General features: G+C 51.9%; 1 protein-coding gene across 1 annotated transcript in view; it reads left to right on the forward strand.

Annotated features, from left to right (window-relative positions):
- The window catches only part of BIN2 (bridging integrator 2), a 36,529-nt gene that overhangs the window by 19,571 nt on the left and 4,007 nt on the right, over nucleotides 1-12,951 (forward strand). The window contains exons 6-12 of the mRNA XM_038753026.1: nucleotides 1,465-1,572; nucleotides 2,376-2,461; nucleotides 2,576-2,651; nucleotides 6,102-6,184; nucleotides 6,747-7,380; nucleotides 8,519-8,602; nucleotides 11,174-11,266. Coding sequence (XP_038608954.1) covers nucleotides 1,465-1,572; nucleotides 2,376-2,461; nucleotides 2,576-2,651; nucleotides 6,102-6,184; nucleotides 6,747-7,380; nucleotides 8,519-8,602; nucleotides 11,174-11,266 — 1,164 coding nt within the window. The remainder of the gene's footprint in view (nucleotides 1-1,464; nucleotides 1,573-2,375; nucleotides 2,462-2,575; nucleotides 2,652-6,101; nucleotides 6,185-6,746; nucleotides 7,381-8,518; nucleotides 8,603-11,173; nucleotides 11,267-12,951) is intronic.

Genomic DNA, 12,951 nt, shown 5'->3' on the forward strand with positions numbered 1-12,951 from the left:
GCGCTGCTCCAGTGTCCCATCAGCGACTGCCCCCCGCCACTGGGAAGCAGGGAATCAGCGCCTCCTCAAAAATCTCCAGTGGCTGCCTGTCAACCTACGCATCAAGCAAAAACTCCTCACCCTGGGCTTCAAGGCTGTCCCTCACCTCTCCCCCTCCTACCTCCCCTCCCTTCTCTCCTTCTCCAGCCCAGCCCGCACCCTCCGCTCCTCTGCCGCCACTCACCTCCTCACTGTACCTAGCTCTCTTCCTCCCTTCAAGGCCCTCCTGAGAGCTCACCTCCTCCAGGAGGCCTTCCCAGACTGAGCCCCTTCCTTCCTCTCCCCCTCGTCCCCCTCTCCATCCCCCCATCTTACCTCCTTCCCTTCCCCACAGCACCTGTATATATGGATATATGTTTGTACATATTTATTACTCTATTTATTTGTGTATTTATTTTACTTGTACATATCTATTCTATTTATTTTATTTTGTTAATATGTTTGGTTTTGTTCTCTGTCTCCCCGTTTTAGACTGTGAGCCCACTGTTGGGTAGGGACTGTCTCTATGTGTTGCCAACTTGTACTTCCCAAGTGCTTAGTACAGTGCTCTGCACACAGTAAGCGCTCAATAAATACGATTGATGATGATGATGTACCTCGTTCTCGCCCGTCCCTCCGTCGACCCCCAGCCCCCATCCTCCCCCTGGCCCAGAATGCCCTCCCACCACACATCTGCCAAGTTGGCTCTCTTCCTCCCTTCAAAGCCCTACTGAGAGCTCACCTCTTCCAAGAGGCCTTCCCAGACCGAGCCCCCTTTTTCCTCTCCTCCTCCCCACCCTTCCCCTCCCCACAGCACCTGTATATATGTTTGTACAGATTTATCACTCTATTTATTTTACTTCTACATATTTACTATTCTATTTATTTTATTAATGATTTATTCATTCATTCAATCGTATTTATTGAGCACTTACTGTGTGCAGAGCACTGTACTAAGTGCTTGGGAAGTCCAAGTTGGCAACATATGGAGACGGTCCCTACCCAACAGCGGGCTCACAGTCTAGAAGATGTGCATCTAGCTTTAATTCTATTTGTTCTGACGACTTGACACCTGTCCACCTGTTTCGTTTTGTCGTCCGTCTCCCCCTTCTAGACTGTGAGCCCGTTCATTCAATCAGTATTTATTGAGCGCTTACTGTGTGCAGAGCACTGGACTAAGCGCTTGGGAAGTACAGGCTGGCAACACATAGAGACGGTCCCTACCCAACAGTGGGCTCACAGTCTAGAAGACAGTCTAGAAGCCCGTTGTCGGGGAGGGGCCGTCTCTATATGTCGCCAACTTGTACTTCCCAAGCGCTTCGTCCAGTGCTCTGCAAACAGTAAGCACTCAATAAATACGACTGAATGAATGAACGGGGGAGCGAAAGGAGGGAAGGGCCCCTAAAAGGGTGTCAGCCTCGGCCCTCTCCCTTCCATCCCGGGCAGGAGCGGATCGCCAAGCGCGGACGTAAGCTGGTGGACTATGACAGTGCCCGTCATCACCTGGAGTCCCTACAGAACGCCAAGAAGAAGGACGATGCCAAGATTGCCAAGGCAAGGGTGGGCAGGGGGTGGGGCAGACCTGCTGGGGCTCCCCCGACCCGCTCAGGATCTGGGGGAAGAATTAAGTCTCCTCTACCCCAGGGTCCACCAAGCAGCGTGGCTCAGCGGAAAGAGCCCGGGCTTTGGAGTCAGAGGTCATGGTTTCAAATCCCGGCTCCGCCACTTGTCAGCTGGGTGACTTTGGGCAAGTCACTTCATTTCTCTGGGCCTCAGTTACCTCATCTGTAAAATGGGGATTAAGACTGTGAGCCCCACGTGGGACAACCTGTTCACCTTGTAATCTCCCCAGTGCTTAGAACAGTGCTTTGCACATAGTAAGCGCTTAATAAATGCCATTATTATTATTATTATAAGTCTTTGGCCCCTCTCACCTCGCCCCTTAAGGACACCCTCCATGGTGAGACGGACCGATCCACTTGGAAGCTCTGCCCGGGGGCTATGTTGGGGGTTCGGCCTAGCCCGCCAGGCCTGGGCTACCCCACTCCCGACTCCCCTCCTGCCCTGCTGGGTTACCCCTGCCCTCCTTCTCCCATCCTGTAGCGGATAGGGCATAGGCTTGGGAGTCGGAAGGGCACGGATTCTAATTCCCATTCTGCCACTTCTCCTCGGGGAAGCCGCTTCACTTCTCTGGGCCTCAGTTCCCCCATCTGGAAAATGGGGAATCGAGACCGTGAGCCCCTCGTGGGACAGTGACTGGCTTCAACCCGATTTGCTCGTATCCCCCCCCGGCGCTTAGTACAGCGCCTGGCACGGAGTAAGGGCTTTACAAATCCCACAATTATTATTATCGTCAGGCCGAGGAGGAGTTCAACAAGGCCCAGGCTGTGTTCGAGGAGCTGAACCAGGAGCTGAGGGATGACCTGCCTGATTTGTACAGCAGGTGAGGGGACGGGGGGGTGGGGGACCCCAGGTCTTGGGGGGCCAGAGGCGGCCTCTCCCTCAGTGTCCCCTCCAGCCCCCTCATTTCCTGGCCCCTCTTCCTTTTTCCGAACAGCCGGATCAGCTGCTACGTCACCATTTTCCAGAACATTTCCAACCTGCGCGACGTTTTCTACCAGGAGATGAGCAAGGTGAGGGTCCCTCCGGTCAGTCAATCAATCCATCAGTGCTATTTATTGAGGGCTTACTTTTTTTAAAAAAAAATGATCAATAGGTGGTATTTTGTCCATCGTATTTATTGAGCGCTTACTGCGTGCAGAGCACTGGACTAAGCGCTTGGGAAAGGACAAAACAGACACCACAACGTCACCACAACGAGCTGACAGTCTAGAGGGGGAGACGGACATTAATAAAAATAAATAAATGATGGATGTGGACGTGAGTGCTGTGGGGCTGGGGATGAATAAAGGGAGGAAGTCAGGGGGACGCAGAAGGGAGTGGGAGAAGAGTCTATGTTGCCAACTTGTACTTCCTAAGCGCTTAGTACAGTGCTCTGCACACAGTAAGCGCTCAATAAATACGATTGAATTAAAAGGGGGATTTAGTCAAGGAAGGCCTCTCGGAGGAGACGGGCCTTCGGTAAGTCTTTGAACGGGGCAAGAGTCACCGTCTGCTATGAGGAGGGAGGGCATTCCAGGCCAGAGGCAGGATGCGGGCGAGAGATCGGCTGTATATATGTTTGTACAGATTTATTACTCTTTATTTTACTTGTACATATTTACTATTCTATTTATTTTATTTTGTTAATGTATTTTGCATTGTTGTCTGTCTCCCTCCTCTGGACTAAGCGCTTGGGAAGTCCAAGTGGGCAACATATAGAGACGGTCCCTACCCAACAACGGGTTCACAGTCTAGAAGGGGGAGACAGACGACAAAACAAAACATGTAGATAGGGGTCAAGTCGTCAGAACAAATAGAATTAAAGCTAGATGCACATCATTAACAAAATAAATAGAATAGTAAATATGTCCAAGTAAAATAAATAGAGTACTAAATCTGTACAAGTATATAGAGAGAAGCAGCGTGGCTCAGTGGAAAGAGCCCGGGCTTGGGAGCCAGAAGTCATGGGTTCTAATCCCGGCTCCGCCACTTGTCAGCTGGGTGACTTTGGGCAAGTCACTTCACTTCTCTGGGTCTCAGTTCCCTCATCTGTAAAATGGGGATTAAGACTGCGAGTCCCCCCGTGGGACAACCTGATCACCTTGTATCCCCCCCACCGCTTAGAACAGTGCTTCGCACATAGTAAGCGCTTAACAAATGCCATCATTATTATTATTATTGTGGTGCTGAGGGCGGGGTGAATATCAAGTGCTTAGGCGGGACAGACTTCGGATTCGGGGGCAGGAGTGGAAGGTTGGTGATTTGCACACGTCTTTAGAGTGGCTGGGGTGAAGCGCTTAGTACAGTGCTCTGCACACAGTAAGCGCTCAATAAATACGATTGAATGAAAAGTCCTTCCCGTTTGTTGTGAATTTTAGTTCACGCCCCCCATCCTCCCCATAGCATTCTCACTCCCCCGGTGAACATAAGCAGCATGGTAGAGTGGAGAGGGCACAGGCTTGGGAGTCGGAAAGTCATGGGTTCTAATCCTGCCTCTGCTACTTAATAATAATATAATGGCATTTATTAAGCACTTACTATGTGCAAAGCACTGTTCTAAGCACTGGGGAGGATACAAGGTGATCAGGTTGTCCCACAGGGGGCTCACAGTCTTCATCCCCATTTTCCAGAAGGGGTAACTGAGGCCCAGAGAAGTGAAGTGACTTGCCCAAAGTCACCCAGCTGACAAGTGGCAGAGCCGGGATTTGAACCCATGACCTCTGACTCCAAAGCCCGGGCTTTTTGCATTGAGCCAGGCTACTTGTCTGTTTTGTGACCTCGGGCCAGTCACTTCACTTCTCTGGGCCTCAGTGACCTCGTCTGGAAAAGGGGGTTGAGACCGTAGCCCCACTTGACACCCCTCCACGTGGTTGGTTGTCTGTCTCCCCCTGCGAGACTGTGAGCCCGCTGTTGGGTAGGGACCATCTCTAGATGTTGCCAACTTGTGCTTCCCAAGCGCTTAGTCCAGTGCTCTGCACACAGTAAGCGCTCAATAAATACGATTGAATGAATGAATGAATGAATGAATGAGTCCCCTTTTTTCCTCCCCTCCTCCCCATCCCCCCCGGCCCTACCTCCTTCCCCTCCCCACAGCACCTGTCTAGATGTTTGTACAGATTTATTACTCTATTTATTTTGCTTGTCCATATTTACTATTCTATTTATTTTGTTAATGATGGGCATCGAGCTTTAATTCTATTTGTTCTGACGACTTGCCACCTGTCCACATGTTTCGTTTTGTCGTCCGCCTCCCCCTTCTAGACCGTGAGCCCGTTGTCGGGTAGGGACCGTCCCTATATGTCGCCGACTTGGACTTCCCAAGCGCTTAGTCCAGTGCTCTGCGCACCGTAAGCGCTCAATAAATACGATTGAATGAATGAAGGATTGAATGAACAAGAGCAGGTGGACCAACTCTGCAGCGGGAGGGATTGGAGTTAGACTGCAGGGCGCAGCAAGGCGAATGGGTAGTCCAAAGACTAGAACTGGAGAACTGCTAGGGAAGCAGTGTGGCTTAGTTGCAAGAGAATGGGCTTGGGAGTCGGAGGTTGTGGGTTCTAATCCCAACTTTGCCACTTATCAGCTGTGTGACTTTGGGCAAGTCACTTCACTTCTCTGGGCCTCAGTTACCTCATCTGTAAAATGGGACAACCCGATTACCTTGTATCTACCCCAGCACTTAGAACAGTGCTTGGCACATAGTAAGTGCCTTAGAGAAGCAGCGTGGCTCAGTGGAAAGAGCCCGGGCTTTGGAGTCAGAGGTCATGGGTTCAAATCCCGACTCTGCCACTTATCAGCTGTGTGACTTTGGGCAAGTCACTTCACTTCTCTGGGCCTCAGTTACCTCATCTGTAAAATGGGACAACCAGATTATCTGGTATCTACTCCAGCACTTAGAACAGTGCTTGGCACATAGTAAGTTCTTTAGAGAAGCAGCGTGGCTCAGTGGAAAGAGCCCGGGCTTTGGAGTCAGAGGTCATGGGTTCAAATCCCGACTCTGCCACTTATCAGCTGTGTGACTTTGGGCAAGTCACTTCACTTCTCTGGGCCTCAGTTACCTCATCTGTAAAATGGGACAACCCGATTATCTAGTATCTACCCCAGCACTTAGAACAGTGCTTGGCACATAGTAAGTTCTTTAGAGAAGCAGCGTGGCTCAGTGGAAAGAGCCCGGGCTTTGGAGTCAGAGGTCGTGTGCTCAAATCCCGGCTCCGCCAATTGTCAGCTGGGTGACTTTGGGCAAGTCACTTCACTTCTCTGGGCCTCAGTGACCTCATCTGGAAAATGGGGATGAAGACTGTGAGCCCCACGTGGGACAACCTGATCACCTTATATCCTCTCCAGTGCTTAGAACAGTGCTTTGCACATAGTAAGCGCTTAATAAATGCCATCATTATTATTATTATTATCATTATTATTAACTGGAGGGGGGGTTGGGAGGGAGGGGCTCTCCCTGACTCCATCTTCTCTCCTTCCGGTCCCAGCTTAACCACACCCTGTATGACGTGATGAGTAAACTGGAGAAGCAGCATTCGAGCAAAGTCTTCGTGGTCAAGGGTGTCACCAAGTGAGCAGGTTTTGGGGTCCCTGGTTGCCTTGCCCCCCAACCCAGGCCACTCTGGGACTCACTCGGGCCATGAATTCAACGGCAGCTAATCCCCATCTTCCAGGAGGGATGGGGGCAACTTGAGGGATTGAGAGTAATCAATCAATCAATCGTATTTATTGAGCACTTACTGTGTGCAGAGCACTGGACTAAGCGCTTGGGAAGTACAAGTTGGCATGTAATGATGATGGTGGTGGGCTTTAAGGGCCCGGCACTGTGCTAAGCACTGGGGTAGCTCCCGTTCCACGTGGGACAACCAGTCTCAAGGCTCTGCTTTGCCCCACCCCAGGAGCATCATGAGAGATGCCCCAACCAGAGCCCTCATGGGAGGAGACACCATGACCTGTTGGCTCTCCTGAGCCTCAGTTTACCCAGCCTGGACAGTGGATTTAGCCCAGTTTGCTGAGACCTGTGGGGCTCTCTGGAGCCCAGGGCTGGGCCTTGGGGGCTCGGGAGGATGGGGGCGGCGGGAGGGCGCCCGGGTTCTCCACCCTTTGATGCCTTCACCCCCCTCCCCACGCAGACGACGGTCTCTGGTCATCTCGGCTCCGGTGCGGCAGTCCTCGGTCTCCACCACCTCCATGGAGGACAGCCCCGCCCCGACGCCCAAAACCCCCTCATCCTTCTCCCTGCCGGAGTCCATGTCAGGGCCTGAGGAGGAGGATGAAGAGGAGGAAGAGGAAGAGGAGGGAGACTCCAGCCCGGCCCCTGGGGAAAACGACACTGAGGCTGGCCTTCAAGACGGGGAGAAGGCGGGGACCGAAGGAGAGGAGGAGGCCGCAGTCGGGGCAGATTCTCCCGCCCCGGACGCCGGCGTCCGAGAGAAGCCGCGGCCGGCCCGGCCCACCTCGCTGCCGGGCGCCGGGGCCGCGGAGTCCCAGGCCCGGGGCCCATGTTCCCCGAGTCCGGCGGCCCGCCCGTCCTCCGCTCTGCTACCTTCAGGGAGCGGCCCGGAGGGAGGCGTCCCGCCAGAGAGACCCCCACGTCTGCAGGCCCCGGCACCCCCCTGTAGCCCCACTCCCGGCCCGGAGCCCCAGGCCCGACTCCGGGAGGGAAAGGAAGTGGAGCGGTCTAGCTTGGACCAGGAGAGCCCCAGCATTGGGGACGAGGAGAAGGAGGAGGAGAAGATGGAAGACTCCCACATGTCCCCGGCCGAGGTGAGATAGGGCGTCAGTCGGGCCCCAGGGACGGGAAGCCCTGGACGGCCCCATCCACAGGCCCCGGGAGTTGTCCAGCTTTGTCCACGTGATTCGGAGCGGGGATGGAGGACGGACCCATTTTGTTAATATAATAATAACGATGGCATTTATTAAGCGCTTACTATGTGCAAAGCACTGTTCTAAGCTGCCGGGGAGGTTACCAGGTGACCAGGTTGTCCCATGGGGGGCTCACAGTCTTCATCCCCATTTCCCAGATGAGGTAACCGAGGCCCGGAGAAGTGAAGTGACTTGGCAAAGTCACCCAGCTGACAAGTGGCGGAGTGGGATTTGAACCCACGACCTCTGACTCCAAAGCCCGGGCTCTTTCCGCTGAGCCACGCTGCTTCTTTAATATGTTTGCTTTTGTTCTCTGTCTCCCCCTTCTAGACTGTGAGCCCGCTGTTGGGTAGGGACTGTCTCTAGATGTTGCCAACTTGGACTTCCCAAGCGCTTAGTACAGTGCTCTGCACACAATAAGCGCTCAATAAATACGATTGATTGATTGATTGATTGACTTGGATCCATTGCCTGGCCAACCAGGCGCCGCGGCAACGTTTGCCCACCCGGACCGGGCCTCTGGTGACCGGCGGGAGGTGGGTTCTCCGGCTGGGAGTCGGCCCGGTCACCCTGGATAGTCAGTCATTCATTCATTCCTTCAATCGTATTTATTGAGCGCTTACTATGTGCAGAGCACTGTACTAAGCGCTTGGGAAGTACAAGTCGGCAACCTATAGAGACGGTCCCTACCCAACAGCGGGCTCACAGTCTAGAAGGGGGAGTCAGACGACAAAACAAAACATATTAACAAAATAAAATAAACAAATAAATAGAGTATTTACTGTGAATCCAGTAATGAATCCAGGGGATTCATTCATTCAGTTGTATTTATTGAGCGCTTACTGTGTGCAGAGCACTGGACTAAGCGCTTGGGAAGTACAAGTCAGCAACCTGTAGAGACGGTCCCTACCCACCAGCGGGCTCACAGTCTAGAAGGGGGAGTCAGACGACAAAACAAAACATATTAACAAAATAAAATAAATAGAATAAATATGTACAAATAAAATAAATAAATAGTCCTGTGCCCTTTGGTTCACAGCCCACCCCGAGCCCTGCCAGCCCGAGCCCTGCCCGTCTGCCCGCGGAGGCTGAGGCCCAGGAGGAGAGCGCGGATCCCTCCCAGGTACACGGCCCCGGCCTGAGCTTGGGGGTCCGGAGACCCTCATGCGGGGGACGGGGGGATGAGGGTGCGAGGGGGAGTGCTCTGCACACACTAAGCGCTCAATAAATACAATTGAATGAATGAACGGGGGGATCAGGGCGCTTAGTACAGTGCTCCACACATAGTAAGTGCTCAGTAAATACGATTGATGATGGACAAACCTGGACCTAGACTGAGCCTGGAGGGCCAGAGCCCTGGTCTGGGTTCTGGGGGGGAAGGGCGGGACAGGTAGGGGGGAGATACAGCGTGACTCAGTGGAAAGAGCCCGGGCTTTGGAGTCAGAGGTCATGGGTTCGAATCCCTGCTCTGCCCTGCCACATCTGCTGTGTGACCTTGGGCAAGACACTTAACTTCTCAGATCCTCAGTTCCCTCATCTGTAAAATGGGGATGATGACTGTGAGCCCCACGCGGGACAACCTGATCACTTTGTATTCTCCCCAGCACTTAGAACAGTGCTTTGCACATAGTAAGCGCTTAACAAATGCCATTATTATTATTATTATTATTATTATTATTATTATTATTATTATTATTATTATACAGCATGGTGTAATGGCTACAGCCCGGACCTGGGTGTCAGAAGGTCTTGGGTTCTAATCCTGGTTCCGCCACTTGTCTGCAGAGTGACCTTGGGCAAGTCACTTCGCTTCTCTGTGATGATGATGATGATGATGATGGCATTTATTAAGCACTTACTATGTGCAAAGCACTGTTCTAAGCACTGGAAAGGTTACAAGGTGATCAGGTTGTCCCACGGGGGCCTCACAGTCTTAATCCCCATTTTACAGATGAGGTAACTGAGGCACAGAGAAGTGAAGTGACTGGCCCAAAGTCACACAGCTGACAGTTGGCGGAGCCAGAATTTGAACCCATGACCTCCAACTCCAAAGCCCGAGCTCTTTCCACTGAGCCACGCTACTTCTCTGTGCCTCCGTTACTTCAACTGTCAAGTGGGGATTAAGACTGTGAGCCCCACGTGGGACAACCTGATCACTTTGTATCCGCCCCGGTGCTTAGAACAGTGCTTGGCACATAGTAAGTGCTTAACAAGTACCAACATTATTATTATTACACAGCTCCTGCCTTTGTTGGGTGACAGGCCAATGCCAGGACAAGACAGACACACATACAAACACCTTTTCTTTCTCTCTTTCTTGGGGGAAGGAGAAGTCCAGGGTTCCCTGTCCTCCAGGAGTTGGATGGGGAGACAGGGAAGGCCCCCGATAAAGAAATGTAAGAGAAAGGTGGCAGGAACTTTAGCAACTCTGAAGGATAAAGAGCCCAAGCCACAGAGGCACATGACACATCCACTTCCCCTCTAGAGTGTAATCTCCTTGTGGTCAAGGAATGTGTCGGTTTATTGCTCTGTTGTCCTCTCCCAAGTGCTTAGTGCAGTGCTCTGCACACACTAAGCGCTTAATAAATGCAACACATACTAAGCGCTTAATAAATGCAACATGCACGCTGCAGGGACAGGGGCATCAGGCGGACCAGAGTCAGGGATGATCAATCGATCAATCAATCAATCGTATTTATTGAGCACTTACTGCGTGCAGAGCACTGTACTAAGCACTTGGGAAGTCCAAGTTGGCAACACATAGAGACAGTCCCTTCCCAACAGTGGGCTCACAGTCTAAAAGGGGGAGACAGAGAACAAAACCAAACAGACTAACAAAATAAAATCAATCAATCAATCGCATTTATTGAGTGCTTACTGTGTGCAGAGCACTGTACTAAGCACTTGGGAAGTCCAAGTTGGCAACATATAGAGACAGTCCCTGCCCAACAGTGGGCTCACAGTCTACAAGGGGGAGACAGAGAACAAAACCAAACATACTAAAAAAGTGAAATCAATCAATCAATCAATTGTATTTATTGAGCACTTACTGTGTGCAGAGCACTGTACTAAGCCCTTGGGAAGTCCAAGTTGGCAACATATAGAGACAGTCCCTGCCCAACAGTGGGCTCACAGTCTAAAAGGGGGAGACAGAGAACACAACCAAACATACTAACAAAATAAAATAAATAGAATAGATGTGTACAAGTAAAATAAATAAATAAATAGAGTAATAAATATGTACAAACATATATACATATATACAGGTGCTGTGGGGAAGGGGAAAATAAAATAAGTAGAATAGATATGTACAAGCAAAATAAATAAATAAATAGAGTAATAAATATGTACAAACATATATACATATATACAGGTGCTGTGGGGAAGGGAAGGAGATAAGATGGGGGAGGTCATCTGGGTGGGCTTTCTGGAGGAGGACAGGAGTGAAGGAGGGCTTGCCGGGGAGAGGAGCAAGGAGGGACATTCTGGGCTGGTCAGCTGCTTGCTGTCCTGGAGGACAGATGGGGACCCCCTCCGTGAAGAGTTGGGGTACTGGCAAGGCTGGGGGAAACTTTAAACCCAAGATTGGAATTTTTAATTGAACGCACCTGGCACCCATGGGGCCCTGAAGGCTCCCAGAGGTGGGGTGGGATGGTGGTCTGCGCCTTTCGGCGACACCAATTTGGTCCTGCAGGAGGAAGGCGCTGGGAAGGCCCCAGGCGGCTCTGCGGAGGAGAAGGAGGAGGAAGAGGAGGAGGCCGCGGTGGGACGGGAGGCCGAGGCCCAGGTAAAGAGTTGGGGCTGTTTGGGGGAAGGGGGGCGGTCCTGACTAGCCCTGGGCTACTACCCGGGGTCTCACTGAGGCAGGCGGACAAGCTTGGGGGATTCAAAACCCAGCGGCCACCTGTCTCTCTTGAAACCCTTGGACTGCCCACTCAGAGAGCCCCAAGCCAGACCCTGCTTCACAAAGTTTTGGAATGGACTAAGTGCTTATTATGTGCCAAGCAGTCAGGCCAGACACAATCCCCGTCACACACGGGGCTCACGCTCTAAGGAGGACGGTGATCAGGTGACTTATCCCCTTTCTTCTGTTGAAGAAACTGAGGCCCAGAGAGGTTTGATCACAAAATAGGCCCATGCTCATTCATTCATTCAATCGTATTTATTGAGGGCTCACTGTGTGCAGAGCACTGTACTAAGCGCTTGGGAAGTACAAGTTGGCCAGTTGCTCATGAGGAGAAGCAGTGTGGTCTAGTGGTTAGAACCCGGGTCTGTGAGCCAGAAGGACCTGGGTTCTAATCCCAGCTCCGCCACTTGTCTGCTATAATAAAAATAATGATGGCATTTATTAAGTGCTTACTATGTACACTGTTCTAAGCGCTGGGGAGGTTACAAGATCAGGTTGTCCCACGGGGGGCTCACAGTTTTCATCCCCATTTTTACAGATGAGGGAACCGAGGCCCAGAGAAGTGAAGCGGCTTGCCCAAAGTCACCCAGCTGACAACCGGCAGAGCCGGGATTCGAACCCATGACCCCCGACTCCAAAGCCCGGGCTCTTTCCACTGAGCCACGCTGCTTCTCTGTATGGGCAAGTCACCTCACTTCTCTGGGCCTCGGTTCCCCCTCATCTGAAAAACGGGGATTAAGACTGAGCTCCTTGTGGGACAGGGACTGTATCTACCCCAGCGCTTAGTATAGTGCCTGGCACATAGTAAGAGCTTAACAAATACCATGAGTACAAAAAGGGCACTGAGAGAGATGAAGTGAGCAAGGTGGGCGAATCGCCAACAGGGCAGGGGCGGGGAGCGTTCATTCATTCATTCAATCGTATTTATTGAGCGCTTACTGTGTGCAGAGCACTGTACTAAGCACTTGGGAAGTCCAAGTTGGGAACATATAGAGACGGTCCCTACCCAACCGTGGGCTCACAGTCTAGCAGGCTGAGTGGGGAGACTGGGGTCCCCACCGACACTCAGACAGAAACCAGGAACCTGTTGAGACCTGAAACTCCGGCGGGGTTGGCGGGGGAGTTGGCCAGGGGTAGGGGCGGGACTGTGAGCCCACTGTTGGGTAGGGACCGTCTCTATACGTTGCCAACTTGTACTTCCCAAGCGCTTAGTACAGTGCTCTGCACAAAGTAAGCGCTCAATAAATACGATTGATGGATTGATTGATTGACTGGCACACCAGCTGGGCAAGGCCCACCCAGACGGAAAACGCAAACAGGGACCCGCCCCCACCCCATTTTCAGGTTCTCCGGGTGATTCATTCATTCAATCGTATTTATTGAGTGCTTACTGTGTGCAGAGCACTGTACTAAGCGCTTGGGAAGTACAAGTTGGCAACATATAGAGCCAGTCCCTACCCAACAGTGGGCTCACTTCACTTCTCTGTGCCTCAGTTACCTCATCTGGAAAATGAGAATTAAGATTGTGAGCTCCCCGGGGGACAGCCTGATCACCCTGTAAGCTC

The sequence above is a fragment of the Tachyglossus aculeatus genome, chromosome 10, assembly GCF_015852505.1.
Source record: "Tachyglossus aculeatus isolate mTacAcu1 chromosome 10, mTacAcu1.pri, whole genome shotgun sequence".
Lineage (NCBI taxonomy): Eukaryota > Metazoa > Chordata > Mammalia > Monotremata > Tachyglossidae > Tachyglossus > Tachyglossus aculeatus.